At 40.0% G+C, this 20,488-nt stretch overlaps 1 protein-coding gene across 1 annotated transcript in view; it reads left to right on the top strand.

The window, feature by feature from the left end:
* Positions 1-20,488, top strand: part of rbms3 (RNA binding motif, single stranded interacting protein) — a 190,716-nt gene that overhangs the window by 153,367 nt on the left and 16,861 nt on the right. The window contains exons 7-10 of the mRNA XM_088404487.1: positions 4,007-4,113; positions 7,993-8,036; positions 10,594-10,690; positions 13,972-14,022. Of these exons, the coding sequence (XP_088260613.1) occupies positions 4,007-4,113; positions 7,993-8,036; positions 10,594-10,690; positions 13,972-14,022 (299 nt within the window). The remainder of the gene's footprint in view (positions 1-4,006; positions 4,114-7,992; positions 8,037-10,593; positions 10,691-13,971; positions 14,023-20,488) is intronic.

The raw sequence follows: 20,488 nt of genomic DNA, 5'->3' as shown, positions 1-20,488 counted from the left end.
GAGGCTTGGAACGGATTAGGGCATTTCCATGGAAAACGCGTCGAAATTTCTCGTAATTCTTAGGAGCAACTCTGCGTGTTCCGTCTTGTCGTGTCCCCTGAACAACGCCGTCTGCACAATAATTTGCCATTCAAACGACGTAGTTGGCATGTTTGACTTAGAATTTATGAATCGGGCTTTGGGGCGCTAACGATCCCGCTCCTCCAACACTGCCGGGCAGGAACTGCCGCCTCTGCTATTTCAACTCAGCTGTGAAGTTTTATTTCTAATGAATCATGTTGACTATTTGTCATCCAAGCGGTTTAGTGCATTGATTTGCTTATTGGAAGCAATAAGAGCACGTTTGACACTTATCAAGTGTACTGTCGCGTTCCACTTTATTGCCTACCTTCGTGGCTGGAGCTGAGTTAGTTTCCGTTTATAATGCTACTGTGAATTATCAGAAGCTATTTCTACAAATCTGTGGTTTCTGCTTTCTCCTTATTGTCTTCTTGTCCGTGTTGGCCCCTCCCTCCCCTTGCCATCTCTTTCCCATAAATACTGCCTTCCCAATGTGGGCAGACAGGTCAAGCTAGCTGATGGGAATCAGACAGTTGTTGATCCAATTAGAGATACCCTGGAGCGGCGTCAGAGAACATCTGAATTCCAATAAAACAATGTCTTCTTCTTCCTTCCCTATCCCTGTGCTCTTCAACACGTCCTTGCAATAAAAACGGATCAAGATGTCCAAATGGATTCTCGGAGATGCTTAACTCGTATAAATTCGAGCCAAGAAACCGTAGACACCTCTAACCCGACGTTTTGCGGAGTTAAATTAAGTTTCCTTTTAAAACAGCTTTTTACTTAAGTGCCTAATAGAAGTTATGCGCTAAGCTTTGCAATTTTAGAAAGTATAAAGTAAGCCGCGCTCTTGTGACTTTACACACGTATGTCATTCCAATTGAAACGACGAATCTATCACGCATCTGCACGTACTTAGTGGGCATTTTGCTAAAGTGTCTCTCAACCAATGAAAATCCAGTACCGTGTCTAAGAATCAAACTTCATCGCGTGTGTTTTTGCACGGCAAAGTCCCTTTGGTAACAGCCGATTAAATGGTAACCGATTGCGCGTCAAAAGAAAAAAGAAGAAGCTTGTTTTCCCCATTGAGAACCTTATTAGTCGCGGTTGTTGGCATTTGATTGGAAAACACGTTTTTTCAGATTGATTGTTAGCTCAACCTTTTAAATACACCTTGAAATACACGACATGGACAAAGGTAATGAAACATGGCCCTTAATCAATTCCTTAATTAATCAGGGCTTAGGCAAACTTCAGATCTTCAAGAATCCTAATTATTTATTATAACAAGACATTTAGGCTAATTATATGCATCCTACTTTGTGAGTGTTTTGGGCAAGTCCAGCATTACTTTGCCACAGTGCAAAAAGCAATGTGTATTGTACACACACACACACACACACACACACACATATATATATATATATATATATATATATATATATATATATATATATATATATATATATATATATATATATATACTTTGTTGTTTTTTACAGTGGCTACATGGCTGAAAAAAAATTCACAGAAGGTACGTCATTTAAAAACAGGCTGAGAACCATGGAAAATGTATGAATGAATATACAGTACTTGGCTTGCATAATTAAATGTAAGAATTGCAGTACATCTCAATAAGTTAATGAGCACATTTACATCCGTAAAAAATACATAATGTACATTGTAAATATACAGACGCTAGCGGTGCTACATAACTACTGACATATTGGTCCAGTACCTTAATTGTACATTCATTTATGATTCAACGAAGATTAAATTACACCTGGAAATAGCTTTGCCTACCTCAACGACTACATAAAAAAAAGTTTCTTTAGGTGTCACTGAGGTTTTCGCACCTCCGTTTAATACCCTTGGCGTGAATTCTATTTCGAAATGTATGATTTCCTCAACAGATGAATTTCATCTTTGAGTGATAAACATAATACTAAAAATTCCGATACGCCACGCGTAACTATTTTCATTGGTGCACCACTTGAAAATGTACACTATAAATCACTAGCGTAGCAGGGAACAAGCGACGGCGGTGCTTCGGTAGGTCGACAGAGAATCAATGTTTATGTTGCTTGTTCAGCAGTGTACCATGTAGCATAGCTCTAATTTGAGGCGGGAATTATTCGCTGAGTTACACGCTGTCTCGTTGTATGATGTCACCTTGCATAGATTTTGCAAGGATCAGCATCCCTTCAACACATCCCAATTTTGGAAACCTTAAGGTTTGCCAATTGAAGTAAGGAAATAAATTGAGCTGCATGACTTCAAATTCTTTTCGTCCCCGAAATGCGAATAGGACAAGCAAGACGCGTGTCCACCGCGCCGCTCACATGTCTCGATGTAGCAGTTCAAAACAATCTTAATGTGACTCCATCCGAAGTGACGTCAGAAAAAATCGAGTCATCCACTAATCACGTTAGCTCGTTAATGCTCCGATCATTTCATTAAGCTGCACCAGTCCCTTGTCATGCGCTCTCATCGCTTTTATTGGTGATTTATTGCCACGGATTTATACGGCATCGTTGGGTTCTCCGGAACCGTGATACTTTATCACTATCAATGCCTCGTAACATCTGTGAGCAGAGATTAAGGCATCAGCAGTTCTTTCTGTTGGTGTCATCTCTGGCACAACCAGAGTGAAATGTCCTGTTGCTCGACCCCCCCTCGCCCCCCCACCCCCTTCTGCAGACTCCGGCTTGTCACCTGCCCAAGTTGTCACGAGTCGCCAGGCTCGTAATGCGAATGTGATGACAGGAGAGCTGTCAGGTCCCTTATAGGCCAACAGGTGCACCGTAGTACCGTTTGAATCAGTTTAGAGACTCACTGCGCATTCACACAAGAAGTAGATAAATAAATCTCTCACATTGTGCGTAGCAAGCCGATATCATGGATTGTTATCGTTTTTGGAAGTGAACTAGTAAAATCAATAAAATTATGCATGATTGTCCTAGTTTGAGTTGCTTCTGTAGAAGTGATTTCGCCAGACCCGACATTTGGCTGTCCACTGTTACATTTTTCGGAGCTATTCTAATCCTGCTGATTCAGATTGCAAAGTGAACACAATTGCGCTCCCGAGCTGAGAAAACAATCCATTTATCATGAAATCTACCATTACGCCGCATTTCTCGATTTTTCTTTACTTTTTTGATTGGTTTACAGTTTTCTTTCTCTCAATAGGACACTTGAGAAATCCGAAACAAACGGTGGTGTTTGGGGCGTTGTTTACACACTGAAAAAAAAAACCATGAAGGTAGAGCATGAAAATCTTCCAAATGTTTCCGTGTAGTGGCTTGCTATCACATTATGTTTTATTTTTTTTCCAATAGCATAAACATACTTGCCTTGTTAACATGCTATGAGAACACGTCCTAACCCTATAAACTGCAGACATGCAAACATGGTGACGAATAATTGTGATAAATCATCTCTGGTCACCGTAGAAATCCTTCATGTTTTGTTTCATGCCAAGTAATTGCACAGTGGAGGTAGAGACTTTCTTTTTTGCTTAACTCAGAAGACACAGCCCAGTCAGACGATGGCTGTGATGGCTTCACAGTAGGGGGAAAAAAAAGGCATAACATTTCAAATAAAAGAGACCGCGCCTGTTTAAGTAAAACACAAAGGGATTATAGCAAACAGGAACGCCTTGTAGAAATAAGCTTCGGCTGACAGATCGGTCCCACATAACCATCTCAGAGGTATTTACAAGAGCGATTACTGTGATTATTATTTCAACAATACCCTCCAATGCTCTTTCATGCGCTGCCAGCTTGGGATGGGCTCGGGTGGGCCTGCCAACATCAGCCATCTGGGGAATTTTGCCCGAGAGCTCTATAGAAGGCCTTGTGAAGGAAGACATTTGGAAAAGGGGCGCGGCGGGGGTCGCCGATGCCGTCCTCTGTAACGGGGCTTTGTCCTCTCTCCGCTTCTGCAGCTCCCACGGAGCCGTTGCTGTGTAAATTTGCCGACGGAGGCCAAAAGAAGCGCCAGAGTCAGAGCAAGTACCCTCAGAACGGGAGGCCGTGGCACAGAGAAGGCGAGGTGAGTGTCACGCAAGCAGAGAACATTGATTTCTACCGTACGCGCGCATTGGAGTGTGCAAGGTAGAAAGCTCCTAAAAAAGAAAAACGTACGCCGCCTCTGTCTGCATGTGTGCGCACATCTGTGCATCAAGTGATCAGCAAGCCTCTAACACCTATAAAGCAGTGAAGCGTTTAACCGAAATCACATCGTTCCACACCGCGACCTCATCGCCCCGCAGGTCCGTACATTGACAGGGTCAGCCACGTTGTTCCCGAGAAACAAGTGAGTGGACTTTGCCATGCAGTGTGCAATCAAGCGGTGTGCAATCAGACACCCAGCAGTGGCAAAGTGGGAAGAAAAATAACCCCGCTGTCATTTTTCTGTATTTATCCCCCACCCTTTCTGTCATCCGCGAGCTGAAAACAGCTTCTTACCGTCCGACCCCAGTTTATTTGCTACAGATTTGCCCTGCCACGTATAATTTACAAAAAAACAAAGCTGACAGGGGTTGTCTTCTTTTTTGTGCCTCAGCAAAAAAACAAACGCTTATCCTTCACGAAAGACAAACGTGATCCATTTGTGAGTGAGCTTCACAGACTGCATGTTACATTTAATTTAAACCTGTAAGGCTAAACACCAATCATCATTCTGCTATAGTTTATATAACATCATCATATCCTTTATAGTTTGGTGGAAATGCAATAAAAATGTGGCTTGAGTTAAGGGATACTTTTCAGCAGGGTCGTGGAGGATGTAGATGGAAAAAATAAAGCAAACAAAAACATTGACTCAGGGACAGTGACAGCTACACCGACCAGACAATGAACCAACAAGAACAGGGAAATAAATACACTCCAAAATGATTACATAACAATCATCACCTGGACAAGACACAATCAGTGCAAGGAGCTGATTGGCTGACACAAGGAAAGCAGGTTACTTTCACAGTTGAATAATAATGTATCTAAATGTCACCACCACTGTCAGACACGCTAAATAGCTCCTCCCATTTCAATGTAAGAATGTAACTGTTGGATGTGCTCAATTAGTCACTTACTTATACTTACTCACGCCACGTTACTTCCTCTCGCAGTTTTCATCTTGGACAAGTCAAGCCGTATTTTCCTTTTCATAATGGGTCAAAGTCCTCCAGGAAAATTACATTCAAATATTTTTTTTTCAAACACGGATACGTGGCGTTATGAGGTTACAAGTTTTATACGTTTTGTATGTTCTAACCCAATCTGTGTCTACTTCTCAAGCGCTGACGTCAGGGATTGGTCTACACTTCCGACCTCAAATGTAGTACAAAACCAGAGACACAAATGGAGAATTTTTAGTATTCAAACCTCTTGGGGAAACATATTTTCACAGTTGAGTTGACTTTTAGAAGGCAGGTCACTGCAGCTCTTCACTGTTTGAAAGTTTTGGGGGTCAAACTGCAGCATCCTCAGCCTGTCATGGTTCCTCCCTTTATCCTCATTGCAGCAGCAGAGCCAGAAGCTGACTGCATCGGTAATCCCTCATTGGCCATGCCGAGTCCCTGGTCAGGAGATGCTTTGCTGTGGAATTCATCAGCACATCAAACCAAGGGCAGCACTTAGGGGAGGCTTCGTGCGCACCAGACAGCTGCTCGTGTCTCGTTGCTATTAGTGAGCAAGTGAACACGCAATAATGAATGTGTTGTTCGTCGCAGCCGAAGGTGGGACGCTGTATAATAATCGCTTCTTTTAAGGTCGTGGTCCCCAAACGCCTGCCTGCGAGGAGGTTTGATTCGGCCCGCGAGATGATTCCATGAAGCATTGAAATCAATCAATCGGGGTTCCGTATGATCTTTTTTTTTTTATTATTTAAAGAAAAATAGAAAAAATAAAAGAAAAAAAGAATAACCTGTTCCCGCTTTTCCAAAACCGATTATCTCTCAGTGATTAGAAATTACAGCCGGCGCTCGGGACCAGTCTCAAATACAGCAGAAGATAAAATGCTTACAACTGCATCTGTTGAAATCTGTTAAAGCAAATAACGGACTGAAGCCACGTTTTTGTTCTTGCATATCAAGCTTTTGATCAGCTAAAACATCACAATGTGTCTAAATTGAAAAAGGAAAAACTCTGATTGAAGCTTTGTCTCCGTTTTATTTTTTTTGTGAGATTAAAAAGAGATCAAGTCGATTAATTAATCACACATATTTTTGATTAATCTCTCATTTTTTAATCTCTTTTTAATCATCTTTTAATCTCTTTTTAATCTCATTTTTTAACCTGCCATTTAAAAGCAATAACGTTGTCTCCATGAACCCCTCGATCCATGAAAAAAAAAATGTACGAGTCTGTGACACAGGTGGGGGGGGCCATAAATGTTGTTGCCCCAGCTCTGTGCAAGTGAACCTTTTCGAAAACAAGGCCAAAAGATTTGTTGAGAAAGATGAGAAAATGAACGGGGAGGAACGGAAAGAGGAACACAATCCAACTCGCTGTAAAAAGAAAATAGTAATGGAGGAAGGGTTAGTGCGTGTTGTGTACGCAAGTGATCGTACGCGCTTGTGCGTTTATGTCGATGAAATCTGCCGTCCTCAGCAACCTCTGGTTAAAAAGAAATCGGATTAGCTCTCCTCTGGGAGAGAACCTTCAGCAATGCAGATGACGGATTGCACTGCGCAGGTTTCTCCAGCGGCCTTACAGAGTGCCTTACACACACGCACACACTCATTCGCAAATACTCATTTTTGTTCCCCCCAAGGACATTTTATCATTTCATTCATAAAATGTGAATTTTATGTGATGAAAATCATCCTTCATCACTTTGTCAAATTGACTTCGGAATTTTGCTTCCATTCAAGCCAATAAGCCATACAAGAGAACTTGTTGGAATTTAACCTACGCCACTCTAGTAACCATTTCCAACAATCACAGTTTTTTGTTTTTTTTTCTATCACACCCAAGTTAACAATACTGGCCAAAATTAATACTACTTCAGGGGTTGCATGAGACCTTAATGATTGATTCCCACGTTGGTGACAGGAACGATACATTATCTTAATTTGAGAGCAAATTGATTGGAAAATGAATCGTTTTGTTTATTGTAAATCACAAATGATCACCACTGTGTATTTATCATCCATCCATTTTCTAGAGCCGCTTATCCTCACAAGGATTGCTGGTGCCTATCCCAGCTGGCATCGGGCAGTAGGCGGAGCACACCCCGAACTGGTTGCCAGCAACAACCAACCACACCTAAGGGCAACTTTTTTAATGTCCAATACACCTCTCGTGCATGTTTTTGGAGTGTGGGGGGGAACCTGAGTGCCCGGAGAGAACGCACACGGGCTCGGGGAGAACATGCAAACTCCACACAGGAGTATTTGATTTTGTTATAGTGATTCCTTTGGACATCTTTGTCTGCTTTTTTTTTGTGAAGTTTCATAGGGATGCTTATTGTCAGTACTGATGCAATTTTCTAGCCAGAAATGAAGAAAATTGATGCTCATACACAATCACACATATCTTCTGCACTTGCGGAATAAAATACGCCCAGAAATACCACTACAGTTCCAAAGTTTAATAAATCATATTGTGACGGCACCGCACTCTTTTTCTAAGACTTTATATTTCATCAAAAAATGCTTGGTTGAAAAATATTTCACGTCATTGAAAAAAAAGGTTGGAACTTCTAAAATATGTATTTTGTGGGATACACTAAGTTGAAGTTTGTGAGTAGATATGAAAAACCTTTCTAAGTCACTAATTTCCCAGTTTGGTCCTACTTTGAGGCCACGATGATGGACCACGATGATGAAATCATCCATTTCATTCAATGGGCTTTTTTTGTAAGCTGTTTCCCATCCACCTCCTGTCATTTTTCGTTAATCTTTTATGTTTACTCTTTGTTCTCTTCCAGACTGGCATGGCATTAACATATGATCCTGCTGCAATGCAGAACGGGTAAGAGTCTGACCTTGGCATCTTTTAATACACTCACCTCTTGCCAAATGGGAACCGAATCAATACTACTGCCATACATAAAGATTAATGTAGTGCCTCCAACTCCTCCTTTGATTAAGGGAATCAATATGAACTTGTAATATAAGTTTTTTGTTGTTTTTTTTTTTTTTTTCAACTGGTCAAGTAAAGAATGGCAGAGGGCCACCAAAGGCGAATAAGTTTAAATAGGTGCGCATTTTTGTGTGTGTTCTCCCTTTGTCGCCCTGCCGAGATTTATTGACCCTGGAGAAATAAATGTCCGCGCAACATAGTAAATGGTCGCCGTCTCACTCAAAACCGGAAGGAAAGAACCGAAGCTTTCATTTTTCCTACCTGAACACACCACTACTTGCTCTTTTATTCCTATCACCTATTCGATTAAAATCTTGGCAGTATTATAGCCATAAATATAGAGAAGAGTGGAAGGCTTCAACTAGGGCTGGGCAAAAAAGTCGACCAAGTCGGGGCAGTCAACTTTAAAATAAATCGACTAAAAATGTCCACCTCAATGCTCTGGTTAGCGCGAGCAGATTCGGATAGAATTTAACCATTAAAGAGAAAAATATGGGAGAATTGTGTTAGTCTTAGGATATATCCAGGTAAGAAAAGTATTTCAAAGTTGCAGCTGGTCTTTTTGCATCATTTTCTTCAATTTTGGAAGTCACATTTGTTCCATATGTGTCTACTTTCTCCCTTTAAAACATTTCATTTTTCCAATTAAAATGTAAAGGCTATAATTGACATTAAAGATAAAAGTATTTCTTACATGACTCATCTTGGCCTCTTGTTTACATAAAAAAAAAACTGGGCGCTTTAATGACTGTGAAGACTTTTATAGCCAATGTGGAGCCACATGTGAGTATGTACTGGTATGTTAACACTTAGAGGCAGTATTAATTCCCTCAGTATAACATAAACATCAGAGGTTAGAAATCCAGGTCAAGAAAGGAAAATCCATGCCACATTTTGACCTTAGCCACAGATGCCTCAGCAAAATTACTTTGTTAATCTTCCAATTGGGTAGAAACACCTGCGGGTTTTTTATTTATGGACGTGATTAGCATCTAAAAAAGATTTCTGTTCAGATTGTGGGCCTGTTATAAAGTAATATTTACACAAAACAATGTGTCATATACGTGAGTTTTGCCTGGGTTTTGAGGCTACAAGATGAATTGCCATTTTAAAATGTGGACAAAATATATATTTTCACTACACCATCTGTCTTTAATCTTTTCTAACCAAAAGGTCTTTTAGGGGAATTTAGACTTATTTTTTTCTTTGCCTGTATGTCATTTTTATAGGCATTTTTATAGAGAGAATAAATGTTTTGTTGATTTATTTTTATGGCAAAGGAGCTTCAGAATGATGTTGACGTTATAATGGCATATAATAATAATCCTTCTCACTTTTCCTTAATTAGCCCGTCAGCGTAAAATACAACATTTTGGATAAATGTGTATGAAAAATGCGGCATATTAGGATTATGGTGCGACCATAGTGAATGTCAATTCAACATTTTGTTAAATAATCTTCATGTTAGGTGACATGGGTAGGACTGGATTTAAAAAAAAAAAGTCTTTATTCAACGAAAAAGCACCATTTCATGTGAATTGTGAAAAACCCAGTTTTCTCTGTAAGAAATAGAAGACACTTCTAGACACTGGACAGTGTTTAATATCTAATATATATTTACTGCATCCACTGTGCAGGATTAAGATACACTATGTGGACAGGATATCTGTTTCCACTCAACAAAACTGGGTTAGAACCAGGTTTACAATCTACAGAAAGTCTTATCAACATTTTTGATTTTACTCACAAAATCGGGCGTGCTATTGTTTGTAGCAAATGTATAATAGCATTTTTTTACAATTATTCCGACACTCAGAAAATCGTTGATTGTTTTTTTTCAAAGCCAAATCAGGAATTAAATCTGAAAATACCGTATTTTCCGCACTATAAGGCGCACCTGAAAGTCGTAATTTTTTTGAAAAAGCTGATGGTGCGCCTTATATATGGACCGATATTGATATTGGGATTCATAGAAGTGATAAAGTAAGCTTTACCTGTTTCTTTTGTGTGTTTACAATTGAACAAGGTTAAAATATGTCATGAATTGAGGGTGCGCCTTATAATCCGGTGCGCCTTATATATGGAAAACGTTTTAAAATACGTCATTAATTGAGGGTGCGCCTTAGAATCCGGTGCGCCTTGTAGAGCGGAAAATACGGCACTTCCCGACAAGAGGATAACAATCTGAGCATTTGGCCAATTTTTGGTTTCTTCGCCATTCAGTTAGCGAAAATAGTTAATGATGAATTTGGTAATCGGATAGTCTCAGCTCACATCCAAACAATTGTATGTTTGCGATCACAAGGGGGCTCAAAGTTCAAAGCTAGCTCTTTCTTGCAAGAAATGAACAAGGACAAGTGTTTCCGGGTGTTTTTTGTTTTTTTTACAATTATATACGGAATACTGACATAATACGTCTTAACATCCCGTCTTTGCCCTTTCACAGGTTCTACTCCTCACCTTACAGCATCGCCACCAACCGCATGATCGCACAGACCTCCATCACGCCCTTCATCGCTGCTTCTCCCGTTTCCACATATCAGGTTGGCCGTAATATACCACATTACGGGAAATGGCTGCATGGTGTATGTGAAATTGTGGGGTTTTATTAGCCTATGGAGATAGAAAGAAAAAGGGGACAGGTTGCAAAACAGCTTGCTTTCTCTGATCATTTCCTCGCCTGCTCCAGCTGTGCGCGATGACATCTGTTTCATAGGCGGAAGGCACAACAGGCATCTGAAGAGAAGCAACCGAAAAAAAGAAAGAAAATCTCGTATCAAATACCGTGGAAACGCAAACTCCTCCCATCTGGTTTCGTGACCTCCTCTCCAGTCTCTAAGTTCATAAACACACTTGAGAGCTTTATTTATTTTGTAATGCAGTAAAATTGCCACCACTTCGGTGGCGAAGCTCCAAATTTCTCATAACTGTGACGTGCGAGGTAATGAAACGGAACGGAACAGGATCGCGAAAATTCCCCGCGTAAGATGTCGGGAGAGTCAGGTTTTCTGTCGGCCCCCATTTCACGCAACAGAATCGAAACATCAAGCGGCGTTACCGCAGTGTCCTCCCGCTGGAACGCTATCGCTTAACATTAGTGCTGCTTGGTATGTACGGACCGACGAGAATCGTGCAAGAGAGAAGGGGATGAAGGATGGATGGAACAACGGGAGCGACAGATGGCGAGAAAGCAAAGTCAGTTGTAGCGGCGGCGGCGGCGGCGGCGGCGATGGCATCGGCTCAAGTGGTACAAGTCGGCGGGACGGTGTTGCTGAAGGTTGCCGTGCCCGTCTTTGCGGCTCACTTGATTAAAACCCGTCAAGGGTCTGCGGCGGAAATGCGGGGAGGAGGGAGAGGATAAAAGTGGGCCGAGGCGCGTCTGTAATCCGCCATCGGAAGGCTTCCCAAATTGATTTATCAAAAACAATGGCCGGGCTTTTGAGGAATATTAATCCTTGCGGCAGCTCCGCCACCTAGCCAGTAATTTTGCCCTTCAGCCAGTCACGGTAGGAAGGTGAGTCCTTCATCTTCTGAAAAACTAGACGCAATGAAAAGACAAAGACATTTCAAGCTGCCAACCAAACAAAATGGATGATTCTTGGCTTTGTAGTGATTGGTCTAAGGGGGACACATTTCGATGGATATCTATCTATCTATCTATCTATCTATCTATCTATCTATCTATCTATCTATCTATCTATCTATCTATCTATCTATCTATCTATCTATCTATCTATCTATCGTCATCTTCAGACCCATCCAATTTGTTCGATGATTTGCTGATCATCTTACTTGGGATATTATCTAAATCCCAAATGATGACTGTTGTGAGATCAGAGTATACTTTCCGTCTACCATAATTGCGCCTATCTATCTATCTATCTATCTATCTATCTATCTATCTATCTATCTATCTATCTATCTAGCTATCTATCTATCTATCTATCTATCTATCTATCTATCTATCTATCTATCTATCTATCTATCTATCTATCTATCTATCTATCTATCTATCTATCCATCCATCCATCCATCCATCCATCCATCCATTTGAATTATAATGAATGTGGGTGTGTCCAATCTGGTACCCATGAACATATACGTTGTAATTATTTCGTACGCCAAGCTGCAACGGTTTAGAATTTGCAGCATGATTGTATTTTGAACTTTAACGTGATTATATAACTCACGTGAAATTTTAACTCCCTAAAGTTTTTTTTTTCAACGCTTACTACTTTGATTTCACGAAGAAATCATCGAAAACGTCCCAACATTGGTACTATGTATGCACGAGGGTTTTAAAAATAAATAAATCATATAACAGACAATTGTAACCTTTATTCCCCACATTGCCTCATTGGAAATGTGCCGCCAAAAACACTCAGGTCCCATATAGCCTGACTAAATTTCCCATGATTATTACACACAAAGGAGGAAGAAGTTCTAGTTTTGATCATAAGTTTTCTCATATAAATTACCATGTCAGCTTTATGATTGGCATATACAATAAGTTTGCTGACTGGTCTAAACATAAATAAAAAAAAACAGGACAAGTCAGGGCACTTCTACAATCATTCTATTCTCATTCAATTTCAAAATACATGAGTGATCTCATGTCTTAAATAGATCAGATTGTAATATGTAATCAATGCTCTCAATCCCCAGCCACCGCCACGATGAAATTTTCATAATCGTCATCATCATCGATCTCGGAAATTAGCCTTGAATACAAACATTCGGATCGATAACGCGTTCCGGTTTATGCTTGAGATGTTGTGGCTGCGGGGAATTAAAATGATCATTTTAAAGTGTGACAAGCAATCGTTTTGTGTTTTTTTTTCAGTCTTAGCAATGTCTGCAGTTTTGGGTGTGATTAATAATCCATGTGTTATATTTTCCCAACAAATGCTGCATGCAAAAGACTATTAAGAGTCATTGCCCCCACCTGTGACACAAAACGTTTTCATCTACGTGATCACAGTGTTTATATAATATAACTTAATATGCAATATATTTGACGTACATTTTTACCATTTTCTAGCGTACGTCCGTTTCTCCGTTTTTGCGACATTATCATAAATATGCCAACATTTTCGTTTCAGGATGAACTCGGTTTTAGATGGAGCTTTGGAGAGTAACCATCGCCCGTCTAAACAAATAGATTTGGCTTAATTTTGTCGAGCATCATGCTTGTTTAGAGGCGAGTCCAAATCACGAGTTTGTGTTGACTCGGAGGATTTATTGCTCTTAGAGCAGATTATTCTATGTTTGTCTTTGTTTAATCAAATCATTTTAGCGGGATCAGTGGCCAGCCTGCGTGTTTGTCTGCACCAAGCTGTCTAATTCTCTCCAGCGCGTCCAAAACTTTGCTTCTCTATTCCTAGTAACTGTCAGTGCATACAAAATACCGGCGACGGCGCATGTCGTGTTGCTCGGCATGTCTTTGAAACATCGGCCATAACAAAAAATATCCGACCTGAAGTTGTTGAAAAAGTCATTCATGCCACTCAAAAGTGTTTCCTCGCTGTTCGCCACCTTGAAGGCGACTTGCACCAGAACTTCATTTGGAATTAATGCCATTATCATAAGAGAGAAAGGCTCTAATTAATGGAGTCTATGCACAGGTCATACCGTTCATAATAATGAGGTGCATTTGAGGTAGTTTTGGGAATCATTTAAACTTCGCGAAGTGAAGCAATTTAATCATTTGAGTTCCACTCCCGAGAGAATTTGTGAATATCAGTTTAGGCGAGATGCAAAAAGGAAACTATATTGTGTATATTGTGTGTTATGTATTGTGTAAACTGTGTTTTATTTCCTCTAGGTCCAGAGTACATCATGGATGCCTCATCAACAATATGTTATGCAACCTACAGTAAGTTTCCAAACATCTTTTTTATTTCGCAGCTGACACATGATTGACCATTGGGCTAGGTCAAAGGTCAAGTTGGAATAGAACATTTTCTTTACAACGGTATACTCTGTGTGCCTCGACCAGGTACGGGAATTTTTTTTACTAGCCTGGATTTATTATCACCCAACTTGGGCTGACTTTGAAATGGTCATAACATTGTCAAATATAAAAATAAATTTACTATCAACCTCTAAAAGATCGTTAAATCGGAATATTTATCGTGTCATAATTAGAGTATTGTCACTTTTTATTTTATGGAAGTCCAGGCTAAGCCAATCATCGAAGTCATTGAAAGGCTTGCAAACGTCATAAATTGTCCGCAGGCGCCACCTAGTGGTTTTCGGGTGTCATCGCAAAAATTCGCGAGTTGCCTTTGAAACGATTAATGCAAAAAATGGGGGGAATTGCATTCTAAAACATCAGGTTTTCAAACAAACTTCTCTTATTGGAAAAAAACATTTCCACTTTACGTCATGTCCTTTATGCATTACTTTATTAACACTTTTTGTGAATACAGTACTATACATTTTACTGGCAGTAGTACATGTCATTTATAAATAATTTCTCTCTCTCATATATCTATATCTATATATATATATATATATATATATATATATATATATATATATATATATATATATATATATAATTTCAAAAAATATAAACAACACCATTTTAATCCCTAGAACAGAAAGTATCTTTAATAGCCGTGGTCTTGTTGAAGAAAATAAGACATCAGAGGCAAAGTATTTTTAGGTGGAGTCATTTAATTGATCCTAGCGGCATAAGTGTTCTTGTTTAGCTCCATAAAGGTTTTAAATCCTTCTGCCAGAGGCTTTGCTTGGGGCTTTTTGTGTCCCCTAAAGCACATCTAGTGCACTTTGTTCTCCTCTTCTCTGAGTTCATTCATTGAATGGGAGTGGGAATCAGTAATAGTGCCACGTTTGATTCCTTAATATCCTCTTAACTCTATCACAGAAAATGATTACCATAATAGATGCCTTAGTTAAAGGCTTTTATAGCGCATAGCGGAGCAGTGTTAAAGAAAATGCTCCTCCGAGGGGCTGTCCGGTACTCAACTTCTACCTGAGTCACCCTTCTGAGTTCCTTGGTTTTAAGCACAGATGCAAACAATCAGAGGGCTCGTTGTGGCAATAAACTTTTAGCGGCGTGAACATGAATGTGGTGTGACGCATATTGAAGGACTTCTCTTTTCGGCTGCAGTCTTTTGTTCACATTTGGGTTTGGAAGTCAATTTGTGGGCAGTTTAGCTCCGTATACTACACTTCAGGATCATTTTCATAGGTATACTTGAGGGCTGGGGGGGAAAAAGTTGACCAAGTCAGGTGTGTCAACTTTAAAAATAAGCCGACTAAATTTATCCATCTCGACACCCTACCAAAACCATGTTTGCGCCACCTTTTTCTACACAGATTTTTTTTTTTTTTTTTTTATAATATCATGATATCACAAAAATAAAATAATATTCAATCATTACAAAGTGGACCAGGCATATTTCTGCAGTATTACCTCACTTAAACTGAAAACACATACATGCGTAAGGCACGAAATTGAAGTTTTGCTAGTTTTCAGCTGCCTGTCTGCAACAATGATGGCCTATAAATGAAAATGTGAAAAAAATATTTCGTACAAGGTCCCTTTAGGACTGAACATAACTGATTTTGTAGTGTGCCTCCTTCTTTTGTCATTGAAGTTGCATTATTGCAGTGAGCAGCCTTGTGCCGCTTTTGTTCCAATTTTACCACAGAACATTACAATTTCTAATTCAATAGTAATCATATCATTCTTTTATCTCTTCGCCACAACTGAAATAGCATCATAGTCAAAATGTTCAAAGAGGAAAAATTGGCATTGATTGCATTCTGTCACTGTTAATGCACTCCCTACTGGATGAGTTCCTTGTTTTTGGAAAAAAAAAACGTTTTTTTTTTTACTTTAGTGAAGTCAAAACTCGCTTTTGTAACCCTGATATTGACGAAAGGTGTCAATAGAATTTAACGTGAGCAAAAAGCGCGAGAAAATGGCTCGCCGGTCCAGCACTAAGTCCACGAGTGCTTTCAAGCAGTCACATGACGCTGCCCGCTGTGGTCATTTACCACTCAGACCTATCCTTCTCACTCCCACTCCTGCTGCGGGACAGTGAACATGTAATCTGGACACAGCAGGTCACCAAACAGGCCGACGCACTCTCAGCGGCCGCTGCCCTCCGATCCGCTCTCCCCGCCTTGCATGCACACCAACTCGCGACTTCTTTGTCTTAACTCGCTCTGTCTCGGCTGCATCTCGGCGGCTCAGACTCTGCTTTTCTGGCAATTATCTTGTTGTTGTGGCAGGGAGTCCGTGAAATTTGGGTTATTATTGCTATGTATAAAAAAAAATCTCATTCAATGCCAGGGACGTTTTTTCACGTTTTTTTTTTTTTTTTTTTTAAGAGTCCAGACATTTAATTCCAGATACTAAAGCATCGATTTAATACTTATGTATCTGAAAATTGATGTCTTTAATGTACTTAAGTATCGATTGTCCGGACTGAATGAGTTAATATATTTTTTTAAATAATCTTGAAATGCCATTTGCTGTTTGCAATTGCTTGCTAATGAGGCGATGAAGCCATCTAAGCTAAAGCGGCGTTTTATTTTATAATGCCGTTTTTGACTAAATAGTTGGGAAGTTTACTTAAATCTTTAATAAGGAGGTGTGCAATTTGTAATTTTTATTTTCTAAACTTAAGTATAGCTGAAAAATAACAAATAGCCTGGTCAAATTGCATCTTTTGGTGAGTAAAAAATTTAAATGTTATAATGGTAATGAATTTTCTGGTATTTTTTTGTTCTGTTTACGCAAATATTTGCACTGGGGTCCTTGGAAAAATTGTTTTCCCTGATCTAAATCATGCACTTGAAAGACACACTCCAGTGGGTCCAAAGTGTGTTTCAGACGCCTCCATTTCACACGTATAAATCTAAGGCTTTCTGTTTATTTTTTGCTGTCTTAGAGAAATACACTTGTTTTGACAAAACCAGGTATAATTAGAATTGGCTATCACAAAAAAGCCGCTATCGATTATGTCGTTGTTTTTATTGTGTTGATGGATCGCCATATGCGAGATTCATAGCATGCCAGTTATTCCCATGCAGCCCTGTTGACTGTTGTCCATCTTCCAACAATATGTCATGAGACCTCTTGAAGTTACTGGCACGACGCGTGGTGCGTCCTCACGGTTTTGTGCCAGCGGGAAAACAGCCATGTGTCCGTATCCGTCCCCGCGGCCACTCCCCCATTGTGTTTCTATGACATAGCCGACGTCGAACGGCTGCTCGGCACTAACCCCGGCTATCGCAAACCATCAGTGCACGATAGCTAGCAAGCTGTCTCGCTTTATGGCCCGGGCTTACAGTACGCCTGCTCCCAGCCCGTGCGCTGTGAAAGGCCCCTTACACACAGCTTGCCAGCATCTCATTGAATCACGGCAAATTAGCCGAGCGTTCGAGCCTCAAGAGCTCACAAGGCCGCTCTAAGCTAGATGTGCAAAATAGAACTCGTGTAAATATATATATTTATATATATATATATATATATATATATATATATATATATATATATATATATATATATATATATATATATATATATATGTATATATATATATATATATATATATATATATATATATATATATATATATATATATATATATGTGAATTTCCCTACGGGGATGAATAAAGTATCTATCTATCTATCTATCTATCTATCTATATATATGTGTGTGGTGGTCCATGCATTTCAACCTTAGGCCTTCAGTAATTTGGCTCCAATAAATACCCCTCAGAAGCACGCGTATACATTACTGGGCTACACAGGCTTTTTTTCCTGAGCATTTAAACATCAATAAACCCGCATCAGCGATTAAAACTTAGATGTGATGGCCTATCAATCTACTGCATGATGGTTAAACAGCCAAATGTGAGGAGGCCAGCCAGTGCTTCAAAACCAACTGTGCCACAACAAGTGATGTAGGACATGAACGTGTCTTTATATTTATGTTTGTATTTACCATATTTTCCGCACTATAAGGCGCACCGGATTATTAGGAGCACCCTCAATTCATGACGTATTTGAAAACCTTTTCAATCACAATATAGTAATACTCAAAGTAAGAACAATAATAACTCAAATAATAACTCTCAATAGCATAATAACTCAGTCTATATGAGCAACCTTGTTCAAGTGTAAACACACAAAAGAAACAGGTAAAGCTTACTTATTCCCCATGTACGAATCCCAATCTCAATATTGATCCATATATAAGGCGCACCGGATTATAAGGCGCACCATCAGCTTTTTAAAAAAAATTAAGCCTTTCAGGTGTGCCTTATAGTGCGGAAAATACGGTATATAGTGCCTACTGTTTATCATGAAAAAAAAACATTCCGTGATGTTCCACCTGCCTCTCTGTTACGTAACTGTCAGCGTAACACGACTGTTACCTTTGCCGCTTGCTTTTTTCGTCTCAGAGCAAACCAACAGAGTTTACAGGCAATAAAAACCGTGGTCGCAAAAGACAAATAGAATGCGCAGAACCCCCTTATCACATGAAACACAAGCATAGGGCTGAATCTCACTTACATACAGATCAGCAGTCACACACACTCAAATTCTCACGCTTCCGAAGAGCGAAGCGTAACCGAGGCGCCAACCAAGCGCAGCATTGCTGTCTTTCCCCATGACTTAGCTAGACCCCATTTTTCCTTCCCCCTCACTAAGAAGCGTTTGTGCTAAGAATGTGTATCTGCTGGAGTGCATCGGCCCTTACATGCCGCAGGTGAAGTATTGAATTTCTCTCTGCTGCGCCCCAGTCAGCTCTCAGTGCCAGTTAGATGCTTGCTGGGGCCTCTTAGAATTGGACCATAACTATCTGCCCTAATCAGACAGGGGGTGAATCGGTGCACTGTGAGATAACCATCTTGCTGCTTCACATTAAAAACATACTGCGGTTATAGAGGAAGGAATATTGTCAGTTTCTTGAATTTGACTATTGAGGCAGAATTTGAGACAGGTTTCTTTCATTAATGTGCCTCCTCTGGTGTCTATACAGCTTCTCTGTCATCATAGTTGCTATTAAAAGAGTGGCTATTGCTTACTTATAATCAAAAATTGTTAGATGGTTATTTTCTATTAACACAAGAAGGTCCAGCATTTGGCTTTACTACATATAAAGACTACCAGGTGCCGATTGGCACCAAGGATTTTAGCTAAAGTCCTAAATCACCTGTGAACAGCTAACTTTGGTATCTAAATTCAACAGAAGAGAAGTTGAACAGCAACTTTATCTTGCTGGGGGAGCATCACACATGCAAATGTGGTCATTACGTGAGTATGGGTGGAAGAGCTTGAATAAACCCATCTTTTGAGTCATTTGGGTGCTTACATGAATGGGCAAATGGACATTCACTGTTTCATTGTTCTTTTCTATATGGCTATAGAATGCCCTTTCTATTGTTGGACTGAAATTATCATTATTGACATGGTGCTCATGAACGGATCAAGTCTTTAGAACAGCTCTTCACCGCAAACGATGAGACTCAAGTCTTTGTAGAGAGCTTGTCAAATACATTCATTCATAAGTAGAGTAGCTCTACAGAATGTGCAAAAAAAAGAAAAGGGTACAAGGGGGAAATTGCTCCTCTCATTCTGTCCTCTCCTCCCTGCTCGTTATTTACGCAACCATCTTCATTACTCTTCCACGGGTAGTCATCTTTGGACCTCTCCACTTTGTTTGAAAGTGAGGACTTCACAGTTGATTTGCTGATCATCTTACTTGGGATATTATCCCAAGCTTTCTTTACCCAAGTTACGACCGTTGCGAGATCAGAGCATGGAAGCTTGCCCTTCGCTCTTTCTCCCCCCACCTGCCGACATCCGTGCCGGCTTCAAGCACGGGCAAGTCGAGCCGTTTTTCCCTTTTCATAATGCGTCAAAGTCCGCCAAAAAAAAAGCCACACAGCCTCATCGTTGATAAAAAAAAAAGAGGCAATTAGGGGCTGCGCTTTGTGTAGCTCCGCCCTTTAGGTAAAAACTACTTTTACTGGCCAAAAATATCTATCGTTCATTTACTTTGCTACTCTTCTGCTATGCTTCACATTAGTAACTTTAAATAATTAGCGGATTCCAGATGGCAACTTTTTATGCTTTGATGGAGAGAACAAACTCCATTGGCTATATTTAGAAGTTAGAGAAGGCCACACATAAGACAGTCCGAGCATGCAGAGGAATAGACCTCCTGGAAAGACATGACGAATAGTGTTACATGCTTCATCTAGCACCTGGATCCTCACACACACGCGCACACACACACACCAGTATGCATCCAAATAGCATGTTCTCCTCTCGAAGATGACTTTGATAA

The sequence above is a fragment of the Hippichthys cyanospilos genome, chromosome 21 (genome assembly GCF_059441005.1).
Source record: "Hippichthys cyanospilos isolate Australia breed blue-spotted pipefish chromosome 21, RoL_Hcya_1.0, whole genome shotgun sequence".
NCBI classification, from domain to species: domain Eukaryota; kingdom Metazoa; phylum Chordata; class Actinopteri; order Syngnathiformes; family Syngnathidae; genus Hippichthys; species Hippichthys cyanospilos.
The sequence above is the reverse complement of the archived record's forward strand: the minus strand, read 5'-3'. Positions and strand labels throughout refer to the sequence as shown.